The 19,565-nt window shown below is 43.0% G+C and overlaps 1 protein-coding gene across 7 annotated transcripts in view; it reads right to left on the reverse strand.

Moving 5' to 3' along the window:
• The window catches only part of MAEA (macrophage erythroblast attacher, E3 ubiquitin ligase), a 105,407-nt gene that overhangs the window by 50,784 nt on the left and 35,058 nt on the right, over nt 1–19,565 (reverse strand). For all 7 annotated transcript variants that reach the window (XM_034770895.1, XM_034770893.1, XM_034770892.1 and 4 more), the window contains exon 3: nt 15,986–16,189. In XM_034770895.1, the coding sequence (XP_034626786.1) occupies nt 15,986–16,189 (204 nt within the window). The remainder of the gene's footprint in view (nt 1–15,985; nt 16,190–19,565) is intronic.

The raw sequence follows: 19,565 nt of genomic DNA on the forward strand, positions 1-19,565 counted from the left end.
ATCTTACCACGTTATAGGTGAAACAGCATTATATCGAACTTGCTTTGATCCACCAGAGTGCACAGCCCCGGGCCCCCCCCCGGAGCACTGCTTTACTGCGCTATATCTGAATTAGTGTTATATCGGGTCGCATTATATCGGGGTAGAGGTGTACTGAATTAGTAGACTACATGTAACTACTACTGATGCCAGACTGGTCCTCTCTTGCACATCAGCCTTTGTGCAAGGACATCCCATTTCAAGGTTCCTGCTTATCCTCTTTCTTGGTTTCTATTTAATATGTTGGCAAAAGTGGACTTTTGAGTCTTGTGACACTTAAATTATCTTCTATATTCAGTGACATCATTGCTTCACATCTCACAGAGCTATTCAGCAAGGAGAGATCAGTGGAGGTTTCCTACAGAGAACAGAATTGTGGGTGGAGTCTTCATTAAGTTAAGAATAATACACACAATACAGTAATTTCATGAAGGTGTTCTAAAGACAAAAAAACTCAAAGGCAATGCTAAAGTCTTCATTTCTGCATGTTATTGGAAAGAATGCAAGACAGTTCTTCACTTGTCTATTCTGCATAATATATATATTAAATAGGCTTCAAGAAAAGTGTCAGCACTGAATATGAACTTCTCACCTACTGTCTTCATGTACGTTTAATACATTACCTTTTTATTTAATAAAATATACCTGTGTATTTACAAGTTATTCTTTGTGAATGAGATGTTAAGAGTTGGTACATCTTCATATCTAAGTTTGTGTATGTGTACGTACACAAATTTTTTACAGATATATACTTCTGAATGTTACATGTTTGTAACACTTCCCCCCCCCCCCCATTGAAATGTGAGGTATTTTTCTGAGTTTTTACTTAAGTAACTTTTCCTAATTATTCTGTACTTATATCCTACTGAAGCAATCATTTCATATGAATTTTACATCTAGTCATGTATTACAATGCCTTCCTTCTTCACAGAATACTATTCCTGATTCACCAGAGGGCCCCCCCCCCCCCCACAAATCCTGTTGTGTGGCTGCAGATTATTTTAAAATTTATTCAACTCCAAGATTAAAATGCCTGCTTCACCTTAGGCATGCAGAGTAAGCATGAATTGCCAGTTCACCCTTTGTGTGAGGAGATTTAGCAGACCTAATAGTGCTCAAACTTGGGGCACATACATGTTTCTGGACATGCCTGTACTGCTGCCGATCTGTTGTGGATGAGCAGAGTGCCACTATAATGTGGTATACCATATTTAGCAGGGAAAGCTGCCAAAGTAGAAGATGACAGCCTTTAGAAAACAGAAGTGACGCCTTATCTGCAAGATCCTCCTGCTGGCAAACAATGGCAAATTAAGGTCACATGGTTCATTACAAGGGATCACATCTGTTGGCAATTGTAAGCATTAAGCCATCAGCGAATGCCTTTATCCTGAATATGTGCCTCAATAGTGTGAATTATGCTTTTACAGGGAAAATGTACCTTCAGCTCAGCCAGTGGGGAAACCCAGAAGAATCCATTAGCTTCATTAAATGCTGAGCTGTTCTTAAAAGAAACTAGAGATAAAATTCTTGAATGATACAAACCTGGGAGGTTTCATCAATACCATGCTTTGAAGGACAGGCTAATTACTGTTCAGTCTTGATTAACTCAAGAAATCAGCTGGGCACTCAAGTGTGGCTTTAAGTCAACTTCAAGACCTGTCTCAAGTCTCCCATTTGGGAGGAAATCCACAATAAGATTGGAGCAAGGCAACTCAGGCAAAGGCTAACTTTTAAAAGTGGTGAACACGATAAGGGTCTTACATGTGATTCATGCACATTCTTCTCCATTTTATTTTCAATTGACAAAACAGTCTTCAGTTTTGGGGAACCATATTTAATAAGAAAGAATAAAGGAGCTTAGCACAAGGAAACAAATAGGGTAATGTATGGAAAAAATAAGAGATGTATGAAAAGTTGACCACAAGAATGTTCCCTCTAAAGAAAGAAAGTGGTCTAGGAAAGACCTGGCAATTGACCAAAAGTAGGTAAAATTAAGTTAAGACAAATCAACAGCATTCAAAAACCAGGAGCAAGTAAAGAGTTAAAATAGTTGAATGAAAATTTAATTAAAATTAGATAGTAGAATACACTGTCACAAGTGTTTGCAGAAGGTATCTTGAGATATTCAAGGTCAGACCACTGTATACTTTTCCATTAGGAATGGTTTCTGAATAAGGGAATCAATACTGTCATGATGAAATAGGGAAGGGGGACAAGATGAACTAGATGGGGGACTTCAACTCTTTTCATACAGCAACTCCCATTTTCAGCCTCTTGCTACAGCAGCTTCTCATAATAGTTACCATGGTGCTTTGAAAGGTATTCATTTTGAAAGTATTTCAACAGGAGACACAATCTTGTGCAAAGGTTTGAGATGGGGGAAGGGAAGGCCAGGAGGAGTAGAATCAGTAAGGTGCACCAAAATGGATTTGAGTAGATCCCTGTGCAGATACAAAATTTGCATTCACACCTGATCCACAAAAAATGGTCCACGGATATAAAGTGGATATCTGCTGATTTGCAGGGCTCTGGATTTGAGCAAACAAATCCCACCTGTTGTACATTTTACATAGTAAGGGCATTAGGGGAAAAACATTTATTCGCACTCTACAAGAGATGAAGCCAAAATGAAAAGTATGATCAGAATAGGATGAAAAATTTGAGTGCCTCTAAAACAGGCGTCGGCAACCTTTCAGAAGTGGTGAGGCGAGTTTTCATTTATTCACTCTAATTTAAGGTTTTGCATGCCAGTAATACATTTTAACATTTTTAGAAGGGCTCTTTTTAGAAGTCTATAATATAGAACTAAACTATTGTTGTATGTAAAGTAAATAAGGGTTTTTAAATATTTAAGAAGCTTCATTTAAAATTAAATTAAAATGCAGAGCCCCCCCGACCGGTGGCCAGGACCCAGGCAGTGTGAGTGCCACTGAAAATCAGCTCGCGTGCCACCTTCGGCACCCGTGCCATAGGTTGCCTACCCCTGCTCTAGAATCAGCAGCATTAATCTTAACACATAATGAAAGATGAAACACCAAGTCATATGGTCAAAACCCACAGAAATCTCACTGCTGAATAGCACCCTATGTTACATATTGCACATTTGTACTCACTAGTCTCATAAATCCAAAAATAAGGGACCATTTCATCATTAAAAAAATTCTTGACATAGTATACAAATATTTTATTTAAAACAAAAGACGAAGGATCACATTTCTCTGAAAGTGACTGCTACTGATTGTTCTACAGATTACTTACTAGAAGACTGTTTCACTAAAATCGGATTTTACTGTTGATGAATGACAAAAATGTAATTATAATATGTAATATTGCAGAACATGGAAATACAACGCCTAAATTAACAGACACCTCTGCCAGCAAGTTGAATCTGTATATGAATTTGCAAATAAAACTATGCATTTCTGATGTTGGCTTTGCAGTCCAAGGTCATAACAGAATCACAATAAGATTATTACTCCGTCTAACAAACTAATACTGATGAGCTTCATTTATATGCCATTATATAAAAAAATTCTTAACAATCTAGCTTTTATTCCTCCACCCGAACTATTTATCAGCTCATTAGGGAGTCAGAAAAAAAACAACAATCTCTATAAAATGAACAATTGTGAGCAGCCCATATTTTTCCATCAGCATTATTTGGGGACACAGACATTTTCAGTCCTTAACTGTATTTTGATATCACTTGGGAAAGTCAACTAAAAATCATGGATTTTTTTTTTTTTTTTTTTTAAAGGGAAAGGAATCTAGTTGCTACACATTAAAATGTACACTATTCTTTTATTTCCCATTTTCAGGATAATCTGTATTTAAACATTTTGCATGCCAGAAGAATTTTATTATTTTTATTTTTTCCCCTTAAATTGAGCTTCTGCATAGGTCTGAAGCCTTTAAGGTTTTCTAGGTTCTTTATATCCTGTACCCTTCTCCACAACAGTTAAGGTTGCCAACTTTCTGATTGCAGAAAACCAAACACCTTTGCCCCGCCCCTTCCGAGGCCCTGCCCCCACTCACTCCACTCCACCCCCCCCATAACTCACTCTCCCCCACCCTGACTCATTTTCACTGAGGTGTGGGAGGGGGGTGAGGGCTCCGGCTGGGAGTGCAAACACGGCACGCGAGCTGATTTTGAGTGGCACGCAGCTCCCCTGACACGGTCCCGGCCCTCAGCCCCCCGGCCCACCACTCTCCCCTGCGGGGGCAGGAGGCAGAAGCTTGGTTCTCTGGCAGCCAAGCTTCCCTCCTCCCCCACTTCTTCCCCCAGCATGATGCTTTCCTGCCCCTCCTCCTCTCCTTCCCTGCGCTAATCAGCTGATGGCCCTAGCGAGGGGGAGGGGGAAGAGCGGCAGCATGCACACAGCTCTGTAGAGGAGGCAGAGAGAGGTAGGGATGGAGCCTGGGGGAAGGGGGTGGAACAGGGCATATCCCTTCCAGCCCCCTGCCCTGCGCCGCTCAGGGCAGGGGGCTGGGAGCACCTCCATGAGCCGAGCACCCTAGCCCTCTGCCCTAAACCCCCCACCCCAACACACACCCAGCCCCCCGCCCTCCCCCCTCCACCCCCCCCCCACACCCCCCCCCCACAGCCTTCTGCCCTACACCCCCCACACACCACAGCCCTCTGCCCTGATCCCTGAACCCCCCTCACTCCCCCCACCAGCCTTCTGCCCTGAACCCCCTCCCTCAGCCCTCTGCCCTGACCCCTGAAACATCCACCCCCAGGTCTGGGGTCCCGGCCACAGGCCCTACTCAGCCCGCTGCCAGACTAGGTGAACAGAACCCCAGGCTGGCAGCGAGCTGAGCAGGCTGGTGGTGCAAGATCAGCATTTTAAATTTAATTTTAAATGACGCTTCTTAAAAACCTTGTTTACTTTACATACAATAGTTTATATAATATAGACTTCTAGAAAGAACCCTTCTAAAAACGTTAAAATGTATTACCGGCACGCAAAACCTTAAATTAGATTGAATAAATGAAGACTCTGCACACCACTTCTGAAAGTTTGCCTACCCCTGCTTTGGAAGCTAAAAATGTGCGTTTCCACCTCATGGTGTTTTCCTTTCTGCTAGAGAGCCCACTAATGTGGACATGTTTCAGAGGGGTAGCCGTGTTAGTCTGGATCTGTAAAAAGCAACAGAGATGCATCCGACGAAGTGGGCATTCACCCACGAAAGCTTATGCTCCAATACATCTGTTAGTCTTAAAGGTGCCACAGGACTCTCTGTTGCTTAATGTGGACATGTTCCCCATTATCTAGTTACAGTAACAGGTAGAAAATAGTTGCTAGATTTTGTGTATTCCTTCTTTCCAGTAATCCCCTCTTTTTTGTCCTATGACTGCAGACTCTACCTCTAATGGTCCCAATATGTGCTAAATACTTGTGCTAAATAATCTGTTCCACCTTGCATTTAGCTGTGATGCTGGGAGTACCTTTCCCAGACCTGAAGAAGAGCTCTGTGGCTCAAAAGCTTGTCTCTCTGACCATTTGGTACAGCTGTGCTGCTGCAGCGCTGTACGTGTAGACATGTCCACAGTCTCAATACAAGAGGCACCCTCTGTGAGCAGGCAGTTTGACCACTGCAGGAGGCCCCCGGGCTAAAGCAAAGACCTGAAGAAGGGTTTACAAAGAGCTTGGGCAAATAAGAACCTCTTATTTTTCTCCAATTCAACCTCTCCTTAATCTGCTTCCTTAACGCTACCTCTGTGATGAATCCAGATGGGAGAGGACACCTGCAGGTCTTTTTTTCCCCCCAGACTCCAGTGTCTGGGGGAGTTTTGCAAAGGTAGCAAAAACAAGGAGTCCTTGTGGCACCTTAGAGACTAACAAACGTATTTGGCCATAAGATTTCGTGGGCTAGAACCCACTTCATCAGATCCATGGAGTGGAAAATACAGGAGCAGGTATAAATACATGAAAAGATGTGAATTGCCTTACTAAGTGTGAGGTTAGTCTAACAAGACAATTCAATTGACAGCAGGATACCAAGGGAGGAAAAATAACTTTTTGAAGTGGTAATGAGTGGCCCATTTCAGACAGTTGACAAGAAGGTGAGAGTAACAGTAAGGGGAAATTAGTATTGGGGAAATTAGGTTTAGGTTTTGTAATGACCCAACCGCTCCCAGTCTTTATTCAGGCCTAATCTGATGGTGTCCAGTTTGCAAATTAATTCCAGTTCTGCAGTTTCTCCTGTCAGAAAGGCGAGAGTCCCATATCCCTTTCGCCTATTCCCTATGTCTCTCAACTTCTCTGGATGCCTGACTCTATATCAGGATGCAGTTTGTGAATTCCATATTTATGCATCTTTTAGAAGCAGTTAGACCAGTCCTGGGCACACAGTTTCTGCGGGGCTAAGACAGACTCCCTGCCTTCCCTGGCTCTGCACGGCTCCTGGAAGCGACCGGATTTTCCCTCTGGCTCCTACGTGGAGGCATGGCCACGGGAGCTGTGGGGGCGGTGCCTGCGGCCAGGGGCAGTGCATAGAGCTGCCCGGCCAGGCTCCGCCTAGGAGCCAGAAGGAAATGCCAGCCGCTTCCAAGAGCCGCCTGAAAGAAGCGCTTCCAGGAGCCCACATCCCAAACCCCCTCCTGCACCCCAACCCTGAGCCCCCTCCCACACCTAAACTTCCTCCCAGAGCCTGCATGCCCTGCTGCACCCCTGCCCCAGCCCTGAGCCCCCTCCCACACACCCTCACTCCCAGAACCTGCACCCCCTCCTGCACTCTGAACCCCTTGGCCCCAGCCCAGATCCTCCTCCTGCACCCCAAACCTCTCATCCCCAGCCCCATACCAGAGCCCACACACCCCTACCCCCTGCTCCGGCCCGGAACAGCACCCTGAATCCCTCATTTTTTTGGTACCAGCCCAGGTTGCCGACCCCTGATCTATGCATTAAAATTTACTCCACTGATTTTTGGTATAGAAAAATGTATGATTGGGGAAGGGAGAGGAAGAGAAAGAGAGAGAGATCTATATCTATCTATACATCTCTGTAAGGTCAGGAAGTCCATCTGCCTACTCTTTGGCAGGTGAATACTACTTATTTAAATTTGCAGTTCAGGGGAATTTTACTGAAAGTAGTTAACCTATTTGATTCAAATTAGTTCAGTCTTCTCTTGCCTTTGTACTATTTCCTCCTCCCCCCAAATTTTCAGCTAGAATCCCATTAGGGTCACTTCTACAGAACCATGCATCACTTTGTTCTGTGAGGGAGTAGCCTCTATTCTGCTACAGAAAATAAAACTATCTAGAGACCACCATATCTGCTTGGTAAATCGGGAAATTCTGAGCAACAACTGAATATTAACATTCCCTTAGTCTGCACCACAACATGAAAGACCTCAATAAAAGATTTCAGAGTATTTCTGCTGAGCAACAGTTTGCTTTGATTATAATTAAATTCTGGTTCACTTAAGAATGCACTGGTCTTATGTTTCACTGAGAAGTCAGTTTGTTCAAAACTCTTAAAATTATAAACAGCAGTAGATCTACTTCAAAAGAATCAGATGTGACAGACATTCTTTGCATTAGTGTTTTCACTTTTCTCTAACAAGAGGTTGTCTACATGGGAAACCTGGCCCCATTTTGTCAAAATTTAGCTTCCACGCAATTCAGTCTTAACTTTTAACATATAAGCCAATAAAAAGGACTGTGCAATGCTCCCTTTGGGCGCTCAGGACTGAGTCTCTGTGTTACTCACCTGACTCACTGAGAGACTTGACGGTGCTAAACTGAAGGTCAGCTCCCTGTCATACTAATCTGTTAGCCACCTAAACAATCTGCGCAGAAGCTCTGCCGGCCTTTACTGGGGCTTGCAGGTAAACTTTAGGTGCACCCAATCCCTGAGCCTCCTTGAAGGGCATCCCCCTGTACTATCCAGCCCATTATAGGACACTCACAAGTTCACTATCTCCAAAAGGGACAGTGTACACACCAACCTGTTTGGTGCAGCTGAGGATTCACATTGAATATTACAGCACTGAGATGAATTTATAATAAAACCAAGAATAAGTGTATTAATAAAGAACAGATTTAAGTGATACTGGGAAAGAATAGTGGAAAGAGAATTGGTTACAAATAAAACAAAACTATAACATGCTAAGACTAAACATAAGAAACAGTTACCAATTGTAACTTTTGTTCTTTGAGATGTGACGCAAATACATATTCACTTCCATGTGTGCGCACCCAGCTCATTGGAGCCGGAGAAATTTGCCTAGCAGGACCCTTAGAGGGGCAGTGCTCGTGCCTCGTGGCTGTAGCCCCTCCCCTGGCTGCCCCAACCCTCCCCCAGTTCCTTTACACTGAATGCCTGGAAATGAGACTCCAATGCAGAGAGGACGGAAGGTGGGTCATGGAACACAGGCCTACATCACATCTCAAAGAACCACCATTATAGTAAGTAACCATTTCTTCTTCAGCCATGTATTCCACTTAGGTGACTAACAAGCAGTACCTCCTCGCACCAAAGAGGCAGGTCTTGGAAGCCGCTCTGGAAGATGCTGTTACGGTGTATGGTTTGTGAACGTATGTATTGACTACCACATAAGCAGCCCTGCAAATGTCCAATACGGAAATGGTGTGGAAGCAGTATGGGAACCTGAACAGACAGCGCAAGAAGGTTGGAAAACCCAAACACTGTCTCAGCCATCAGAATGAACTTGGCCTGATCTGCCTTGATCTTCAGAATGACCTGAGGAATGACTGGGACCAGAGGAAAGGCATACAGGAAAGCTGATTGCCAGCTGAGATAGAAAGCATCAGACAAGGAGCCTGCATTGAGGCCCCATTGAGACCAGAACACACAACATTTCTTGTTGGTCACTGTAATGGGGATGCCCCAAGAAGTGAAGATGACCCAGAGGACACTTGTCTTCAGGGACCATTTGTGACTTAGGGAAAATAACTGCTGAGATGGTCTGCAAGATGATTCTGAACCTCAGGCAAGTGAATGGCTATTGGAGCAATGTTTTCCTCAATGCAGAACTACCACACTCTGATCTCCTCAAAACAGAGCAACCTGGTATGTGCTTTCCCTTGTTTGTTCACATAATACATCGCAGTGGTATTGTTGGTAAGTATGTGAACCACTGAGTCACTGATATGGTGCTGTAAAGCATGACATGCATTGTAGATGGCCTGAAGCTCCAGCAAGTCGATATGGGGTGAGTTCTCCCACTCCGAGTGCAGTCCCAGTACTTTCAGCAACTCCAGGCATGACCCCCAACCCATCTGTGAGGCATCAGTAACAACTGCCTTGGTTGGCGAGGGCTGGACAAAAGGGAAAGTATTGGCAAATGTTCTCTGGATGCATCCACCACTGAGAGGAGGGAGATGAACAAGTTTGTCTAGAGAATGACAAGCAGGACAACAGACCCATCCTGAGCCACATCTAAAGTGGGCAAAGGCGCAACCTTGAAAATTGGACTACCTGAATGCAAGTGGACATGTGGCCCAAGAGCCTCAGATGCCTGAACAGTCGTGGAATGCTCATACTGCAGACAGAGGCAAAAGTGGTGAATTAGCTAAAAACAGTCATCGGCAGAAACGTTCTCAATATTGTGGACTAACAAAGCCCCAATGAACTCGATATTTTGAGTAGGAGCCCAGGTTGACTTTGCGGTATTTGGGATAAGACCCAGATGGTCGAGCAAGCGCAGCGTGGTGCTGATGTGAGCAAGAGCTTCCTTTCTGGATCTGCCCCTCAAAAAGTACCAGTCATCTAGATATGGGAAAATATGAATTCCCTCTTTTCCTAGAAACACCATAACAATGGCCATGCATTTGATAAAAACCTAAAGGGCAGAGGAGAGGCTGAATGGAAGCACTGCATATTGAAAGTGGCGTTCTGCCATGATGAAATGAAGGAACTTTCATGTGGCAATTTTGCCAAGCCACAGAAAGTAAACATCCTGAAGGTCCAAAGCAGCAAACCAGTCATTCTGAGACGATGTGGGGAGGATAGTAAATAGCATGACCATTCAGAACCTCATGTTCCTGATATATTTGTAGAGTCCGCTAAGGTTAAGAATGGGTCAAAGAGTCATAGTCATAGACTTTAAGGTCAGAAAAGACTGTTACCATCATCTAGTCTGACCTCCTGCACAACACAGACCACATAATCTCATCCACCCACTCCCACAACAAACCCCTAACCTATGTCTGAGCCATTGAAGTCCTCAAATCATGGTTTAAAGACTTCAAGGTGCAGAGAAACCTCCAGCAAGTGACCCATGCCCAATGCTGCAGAGGAAGGCAAAACCCGCCCAGGACCTCTGCCAATCTGCCCTGGAGGAAAATTCCTTCCCGACCCCAAATATGGCGATCAGCTAAACCCTGAGCACGTGGGAAAGATTCATCAGCTAGACTCCCAGGAAAGAATTCTCTGTAGTAACTCAGATCCCAGCCCATCTAACATCCCATCACAGGCCATTGGGCATATTTACCGCTAATAGTCAATGATCAATTAATTGCCAAAATTAGGCTATCCCATCATACCATCCCCTCCATAAACTTATCAAGCTTAGTCTTGAAGCCAGATGTGTCGTTTGTCCCCACTGCTCCCCTTGGAAGGCTGTTCCAGAATTTCACTCCTCTGATGGTTAGAAACCTTCATCTAATTTCAAGTCTAAATGTCCTGATGGCCAGTTTATATCCATTTGCTCTTGTGTCCAGGTTGGTACGGAGCTTAAATAATTCCTCTCCCCCTCCCTGGTATTTATCCCCCTGAAATATTTATAGAGAGCAGTCATATTTCCCCTTAGCCTTCGTTTGGTTAGGCTAAACAAGCCAAGCTCTTTGAATCTCCTTTCATAAGACAGGTTTTCCATTCCTCGGATCATCCTAGTAACCCTTCTCTGTACCTGTTCCAGTTTGAATTCATCCTTCTTAAACATGGGAGACCAGAACTGCACACAGTATTCCAGATGAAGTCTCACCAGTGCCTTGTATAACGGTACTAACACCTCCTTATCTCTACTAGAAATACCTCACCTGATGCATCTCTAGACCGCATTAGCTTTTTTCACGGCCATATCACATTGGCAGCTCATAGTCATCCTGTGATCAACCAATACTCTGAGGTCCTTCTCCTCCTTTGTTATTTCCAAGTGATGCGTCCCCAGCTTATAACAAAAATTCTTGTTATTAATCCCTAAACGCATGACCTTGTACTTTTCACTATTAAATTTCATCCTATTACTATTCCTCCAGTTTACAAGATCATCCAGATCTTCCTGTATGATATCCCAGTCCTTCTCTGTATTGGCAGTACCTCCCAGCTTTGTGTCATCCACACACTTTATTGGCACACTCCCACTTTTTTACTAAGGTCAGTAATAAAAAGATTAAATAAGATTGGTCCCTAAACAGATCCTTGCGGAACTCCACTAGTAACCTCCCTCCAGCCTGACAGTTCACCTTTCAGTCTGACCCATTGTAGTCTCCTCCTTAACCTGTTCCTTATCCACCTTTCAATTTTCATCTTTTCCAATTTAACTAATAATTCCCCGTGTGGAACCGTATCAAATGCCTTACTGAAATCGAGGTAAATTAGATCCACTGTGTTTCGTTTATCTAAAAGAAGCTGTTACCTTCTTTGAGAAGGTGATCAGGTTGGTTTGTAAAACCATGTTGTATTTTGTCCTAATTACCATGGACCTCAATGTCCTTAACTACTTTCTCCTTCAAAATTTTATCTAAGACTTTGCATACTACATGTGTCAAACTAAGAGGACTGTAGTTACCCAGATCACTTCCCCTTCCCCCGCCTTCTTAAAAATAGGAACTATGTTAGCAATTCTCCAATCCACTTCCTTAACTAATTTCCTTAATTCTTTAAAGTTAGCCCTTTTGAAATAAAAAACCCTAGTCAGATCTATTTTTGTTTATCCTTCCATTTAGTTTGAACTGAATTAGCTCATGATCGCTCGAACCAAGGTTGTCCCCCTACAACTATGAGGGCTTCTTCTATGAGGTCTTCACTACTAACCAAATCTAAAATGGCATCCCCTCTTGTTGGTTCAGCAACTACTTGGTGAAGGAATCCATCAGCTATTGCATCCAGGAAAATCTGAGCCCTATTATGATTACTACTAACACTTGCCCTCCAGTCTATAGCTGGGAAGTTAAAGTCTCCCATGATCACATAATTCCCATTAGTATTTACATCATTAAAAACATTGAAACCCTCCTTTGGATTTTGGTACCAAGAAGTATCAGGAGTAGAAGCTGTGACCCTGGTGTTCCGGTGGAATCTCCACCACTGCTCTCAAAGCAGAAAACGGACCTGCATGAGGAGCAATATCTCATCAGAGGGGCAGGGAGGGAAGACGGGGAGGAGATGTGGAGAGGAACTAGATGGCATAACTGGATTTGATGGTGCTTAGGACCCAGATGTTGATGGTGATTAAGCCCAAGCATTGTGAAAGCAGGCCAGCCTGTCCCGGGGAGGAGGGAAGAAGAGAAGATGAGGAGGGAGGAGCAATGACTAGAACAGTGCTCTGGACCAAGGAGTCAAAACGGGTGCTTGGAAAACACTGGGGCAGGAAGTGTGGAACGGTCGAACCCTGAGCCCATCTACTTCCTCTCTCTGGGATGGTGCTTCCGGTGAAGTTCTGAGCCACTTGAGTCTGTTTCTTAAATGATCTGCAGACTGCACAATGCTCCTTGATGTTGGCCTCGCCAAGACAGAGTAAGCACTGTGAGTGGGGACTGCTGTTGGGGATCACTCCCCCACATGAAGGACAATGCTTAAACCCCGGTGAAGGCACCACCAAGGGGGAAACATTACTACAACTAACACTACTCTAATACTAAGATTACTAACAACTATACACAAAAGAGCAAAATTAACTTAGTTGAGAGGTTGAGAACACACAGAGCTCCCACTCCAGTTATGGGTGGTGAGAAGGAACTGAGGGAGGGTCAGGGTGCACTCTCTCATGTAGTCAGGGAAGAGCAACAGAAGTGGAGGGGAGAGGGGGGCTAAAGCCAGAGGAGGGGCTATAGCCATGATGTTCGAGCACCGCCCCTCTATGGGTACTACTAGGCAAATTTCTCTGGCTCTGAACTGCTGGGCACGCACAACCATAAATGGAATATGTGGCTGCAACTACTTGAGGAAGAACTTGAGCAGTCTACTCTCCTTTGTCTAAAAAGGTTTCTCATCCTCAAAGACTTTTTATTAATTAATGGAGATATCCCCATCTCCTAGAACTGGAAGGGACCTTGAAATGTCATCAAGTCCAGCCCCCTGCCTTCTCTAGTAGGACCAAGTACTGATTTTGCCCCAGATCCCTAAGTGGCCCCCTCCCTCAAGGACTGAACTCACAACACTGGGTTTAGCAGGCCAATGCTCAAACCACTGAGCTATCCCTCCCCCCTTTCTGCAAAGCTTGCTGATTTTCAGTCAAAGCGTGATCCAGATTTCTCCATGAATCATCCCCATCTGCCAAGGGTGTTCCTCAGTGAAGTAGGTAACAAAAAGTCCTTTTGCTTTTACTTATATTTTCTCCAAACTCATTGTTTTGATCCTAGACACAAGACAACTCGCCCTGTGGTTTTGGTCTCCAGTGTCTTCTCAAGCTGATCTCACATCCCTCTGTCAACCAGGCTTTTCCTGTTGACCTACATGAAAATACAGCTCCCATTGTGTTTTGGATTTTTCAAAGCTTGATTTACATCAGAGACCTAGACAGACAGGTAAAACAACATTCCTTTGTCTAGGACAAATTTATTTATCAACCCTGCCTTGTTATAGGATTTAAAATATATTTTTAGTACAAGCATACAACTTCTTAATTATCATCCATACACACATCACAGAACATTTACAATAACCAGTGAAATATACGCTATCATTTGACATCTCATACAACCTTCTTTACAGACAAATACTACAACAGCAATATGTTAGGTCTGATAGGAGTTGCTGTTGAAAGCAATGAACCCTTTTTGCCAGTTGGCATTGAGCGGGTCTTAGGGTCACCGACTTTTTTGTTCATTCTACTCAAACTACTATGTTTTTCTTCATTAGTTAAATGATTCAGACATTAGGTAATTAAAAGTGTTTAGAACTGAAGGCAGCAGTCAGGTGCTGATGAACTCTACTATTTTTGGATTAAAATATTTTTCACATTTGCTTATAGTTATCTATGCAGCAGATGGAAGTGGAAAGTCATGAGGCATCACAAAAAAGTATTCTGCTTACTTCTGCAATGCATTAGGGAACAGTCCCACTCTAGCCATCCTCACTTCAAAACCAATGTTATGCTTTTTCAGTTTAATTAATGCTCAACAGGAGCTGCTACAGAAGGGAAGTGAGCTACTACAGAGGGGAAGTAATCTCCTTAACCTCTTTACTGCTGTGTAGATACATCTGATACATACAGAGGCATGATGATGCAGCAGAAGACTTACAGCTCCTGTTCCAATGGAGGAAAACCTCCTTTCTGTCAGCAGAGGACCAACAGGATTGCAGATCATGCAGTTGCAGCTACATGATACAAGAACAATAGTACTTTATTTTTGAGGCTTCTTCTTGTTACATGGCCCTTCTTAACCAAGGACAATAACCTCATGAGCGAAGAGATGCCCATGAACATTAGATAAGATTCTTCTACTCATTTTTCACTTCCTTATTTCTCCACCTTCCCTCCCGCCCCCTTCATTTTCATATTTATTGAAGACATTGCAGGCCAAACAAGATCAGATTGGTTGAAACAGCCACGGAACTAAGAAATAGGTTGGAGTCAGAAGCAAACAAACAATTACATTAATGCTGTAGCTTTTGGTATAGCTAGCAACTAAGTTCCCCCTTTTTGAACTGTGTCCAGTTTAAAAATATTCCGTCCCCTCCAAAATAAAACAAAACCAGAAAACCACACATGCTGCTAAAACTACCACCACCACCTTCTTCCTCAGAAATACGTTTTTAAACAGTAACAGTCACTGTCCTTCTAGTGTCAGAAGTGCCAATATAGCTTAGAGCACTTCTGAGTCCCAATGGCACTTACCCCCACAACTCAGCAAGACAAAAATAAGTCCGTTTCTAAGGAGAAAGACTCCAAATTCTCATAGCAACCAGCTTCTTCCTAAAATATTAATTTCATTTTCCTCCGAGTTGCAGTTGCTGGTGGAGCACAAAAGCCTTCCAGGATCCAGTATAACTAAGCACCTTGCATACATAAGCCATGCAAAGGAACATGAAGCGTATAAACCCTGAATTGTTATTGGGCAACGTGATTCAGCAACTTCATGGAAACTCGTAAGTAGGAGAAAGGCAACACATACAATAAAGTGAAAGATGACCAGAGAATATAAATAAAATGCACGAAATTGCTGCTTTGGAGCAAAACCATAAATCGGGGGAAGGAAGACGCTCTGACTACAAAACCTTGAGACAACTATTAAATGGATTATTCCAAAGTATTTTATAATCCAACGTGCCCCAAAAGATGTTTAATAGTAGTATAGTACAATAGAACTCTAGATAGCGTATGTTATTGTGATCAGCCTGATCACTTCACAAATTGTGAAAGTATGGCTGGACAGATGGAAAGCTCCACTAACTGCTTAATCAGCAGTCTGACATTCTTTAATAAAAATGTAACAGCACATTTGAGGACATTGCGGGGGGGCAGGGGAGAGAGAGCCTTGGTCTAGGAATTAATTTAATTTTATAACTTCAACACTATGACTCCAATTCTAACTTCTATTTAACACAGAAACATGCAAACCTATACTGAGAGAACGGACTCCAGAGAATTGGTTTAGAGACTAATTTAACTGAAATATTGAGAATTCAGGCATACTCTAGTACACAAAATAGCTAACATATCACTGATCAAATTCCACTAATCTCTCTTTAATAAGATACCATAATGATTAGCACAATATAAGAATCCATATAGAACAGAAGTTGGTACCAACCTCAATACCACTCTGCCTGGCTAGTTTTACAGCTGTATTGTAGTAGCCACAGCGCAAGAGATGTTCCACCATCATGCGATCCATACGTTTTTTCTTCCACATGTTTGCAGCAGCTGGCTGGTCACTGCTATGTTCTTTAAGGTGCTCAATCCTGCGTTTACAAAGTTTTGCGCTCTCATCTTCAGCCTGGATCGATTCAACTGCCTAAATTTAAGAAAGAATTATCCAATTAAAAATTAAACCAATTTCAGCTGCAGTGAATAGTGACTTTTAAAGCAATATATAACCTTTATTGTACGATATGTAGAATGTGTACGAATCTAACAAACAAGATTACACATTGCCCAGAACAAAACAAAAAATCCATATAGTAGCCTATGAGTTACAAAAGGTTATTTTACTAAGATAATTTTTTACCAGTTCAGTTGTATTTTTCTACTTATGCACAGGAAATTTCAAAGTCTGGCCCAGCCTCACTGAGACTTTTAGGTGCTACTGCTGTATAAATGTTTCTAAATTGTTGACCTGAATTTATAGGGCTAATTTATTACGGCTTGCCAATGATGGGACCAGAAGATACTTAGGTTCTTGTCCCAAATTCAGGCTACAAAATCAGAGAACACGGGGAGTTCAATGTCTTGTGTGGACTCTTGGGATGCTTGGCAAGGACACTCCCACTGAGAACAAAACCAAATTTTCAAAATCTTTATTAAAATAAATGAGATAGTAATCAAAGCTATAAACCACAGAGCCCCGAAGAAGTAATACAGTTATATAGTCCCTGGTGGTAACATCCCGTTTCTAAAAAGCTACTTAAACTAGCATACTCATACACCCTTCCTTGGAAACCTGATAGCGGGAGACAGAGGATGAGCCTCGTCTCTGGCATGCTTAATGAGTTCAATGGTCCAGGCTCCTCAATCCCAAGCTGGTAGAGATCAGGTTCGAGTGTTGAGTAGTTGAGCTACGTTGCAGAAGCTGAGCGGATAGCTTAACAGAAGATAAAGAAGGAGCGACCCCTCCGCATGGTGGTTTGCCCTCTTATATAGTCCTGGCACTATCCTGAATATTCATATTAATACCCAACCCTCCATGCCCAAATCTTATTTCCCCACCCACATAAATCTTCAGGTACACTTATTCTATAGGCTAGCATATTCTAACATGTTAATATCATATTCATATATATTAATATTGATTATCTCATCCTCGAAACCGTTACCTTTGGCCTACATCATTACTTCCATGTTCTGCGGTCTACCTTGTGGTTACTGGTATGTTCCAGAATTTTGCTAAACATATTCAGTTCTCCATTCAGTTCCCCAAAGTCAAAAGGGATAACCAATAGGCCAGCGGTTCTCAAATTGTGGGTCATGACCCCATTTTAATGGGGTTGCCAGGGCTGGCTTAGACTTGCAGGGGCTCAGAGCCGAAGCCCAAGCCCAAGGGAGTCAGCCCAGGATGGAGGGGCTCAGGTTACAGGCCCCTGGCTGGGGCTGAAGCCTTTGGACTTCAGCTTGATCCCTTCCCTGCCTGGGGCAGTGGGACTCGAGCTTTGGCTCCCCCACACAGGGTAGTGGCACTTTGGTGGGCTCAAGCTTCAGTCTCCCTCCTGGTGTTGTGTAGTAATTTTTGTTATCAGAAGGGGGTTGCGGTGCAATGAAGTTTGAGAACCCCTGTGGTAGGCCATTTATCAACGCCAAAGGTTATAAACACTTATGCTACTTTGCTCTAGCTAATCATACAGGATACAGGCCTGTAGGTTCCTTGCATTACAGCCAAGTATAATGAAGTAATGTGTACTGGAATTATTCAATACAAAACATAAACCAAGAAAATAATATAATCAAACTAATAAAGAAAAACAGTTTATATACTATGGCAAGCTAGCCCCATGGGCTACAAAATGGAAGAAATATAAATGTGACCACTTTAGTAGCAGTTGCCACCATGTCTTACTATGCATACCCTCCCCCCCACATCCTTCCCATAAGTCCCATACAAGTTGGTTGACAATGGATCTCAACAGTTGAAACCCACTGGTCTTGCACCTATAGCCTGCCCTCATTTCCCCCTCCCCATGGAGCTATGCTACTCTTCCGGGGACTACTGCAGAGCAACCTGTACAGCCTCTCCATTTTTGCTTTCTTTTGTCATCTTACAGCAGTGGAGCTATGTATTGGGATCTGCACTAATGGACTTGGAGAGGATTTGGCCCTCACAGCATCTTTCAATCAAGGATCTCAAATCAGTTTACAGTCAAGTCTCAGCATCTTTGTTAAATCACTAGGAATTATCTTTATTCTACAAGACTTGTTAAGGATTTCTGCAGATTGTATCCTGCCTCCAGTGCTCCTGACAACATGGCCAGGATGACAAGTTTTTCCCAGCCACTCTTACAGAATGCCTAGCTCCGAGAGTCAGCGCAATGAAAGCCTCTTTCCACAACAATACTATTTTTACCACATAATCACACTCTTTTCTCCCCCAACCCTACCACAATTAGATAGCTGATTAATCATGCTGCACGTTTCACTTGGCAATTAATTACAGCCACATTTGCAACTTGAGGCTAGGTACTTGTGACTGCTACACATTACACCAGTAGCCAATTCCGATTCCACAAAATAAGTCAATGTGCTCAACCTACTGAAAGCAGTCAACAGCAGTTTTATTTACTATGATGTGTTATAATTAAATATCTCATTACTAAGAATGGGAAAGCAGTAGATGCACTGGTTTAAACTCTCCAGTCTCTCTCTCTCTCCTAAAGGCCCCAGTTAAAGAGAGGAGTTTCATGCTCTCAAATGGAAATCCACTAGAATTCACAGACTATTCATGGGAAGGTCAGTTTTGGAACGCCTGGTCTTGGGCCCCAATTGCAGGGCATTAACAGAGCCACTAAGAAAACTTCCCTAGTTCTTGTCCACACTAAGCCTGGCTCTAGTTCGACCTGTTATATCAATCCAAACTTTAAAAATCCTCATTACTCCTTAAGAGAAAATGGTTCACTGTAACGGAGGTAACTCCAACTCACTAGTGTGTTTCATTTTTACTACAGAATTTTTCAGTGTAGGGGCCAAGACAATTTAAAAAAAAACTAACAAAAACCTCAGACTCTTGGTAAATAAGTCATGAGCATTTCCTATTCAGCAAAGGAGGATGTTTGTCATTTAAAAAAAAAAAAAAAAAAAAAGAATTTTGGCTTGATATTAAATTTCTGAAGAGGAAATGGATCTGAAAAAACAAGATTACCTATATGACTCACCTGAAAAGATGTATACATCTCCTTGGTTGAATTTACTTTGGAACCAGAGCTGCTGCCACTTTGATCCCCTTGTTAGGACTGTTAGGAGAGGACACAGATACTTTCCTGGGTGCCTCTGCCGCAATTTTGTTGAAGAGATGAGTTTAGGGAGTCACTGATGGGAAGCGTGGTCAGCTGGTTAAAGGGGTAGGCAGGGGAGAAATGCAGGATTGGGGCTTCCCCAACAGAACCAGTGACATGAACACCAGAGATGTCCCCATAGAGACATCGAAAACGTGGACTGTTGAAAGCTAATGAAATCGGGCTAGAGAG

The sequence above is a fragment of the Trachemys scripta genome, chromosome 5 (genome assembly GCF_013100865.1).
Source record: "Trachemys scripta elegans isolate TJP31775 chromosome 5, CAS_Tse_1.0, whole genome shotgun sequence".
NCBI classification, from domain to species: domain Eukaryota; kingdom Metazoa; phylum Chordata; order Testudines; family Emydidae; genus Trachemys; species Trachemys scripta.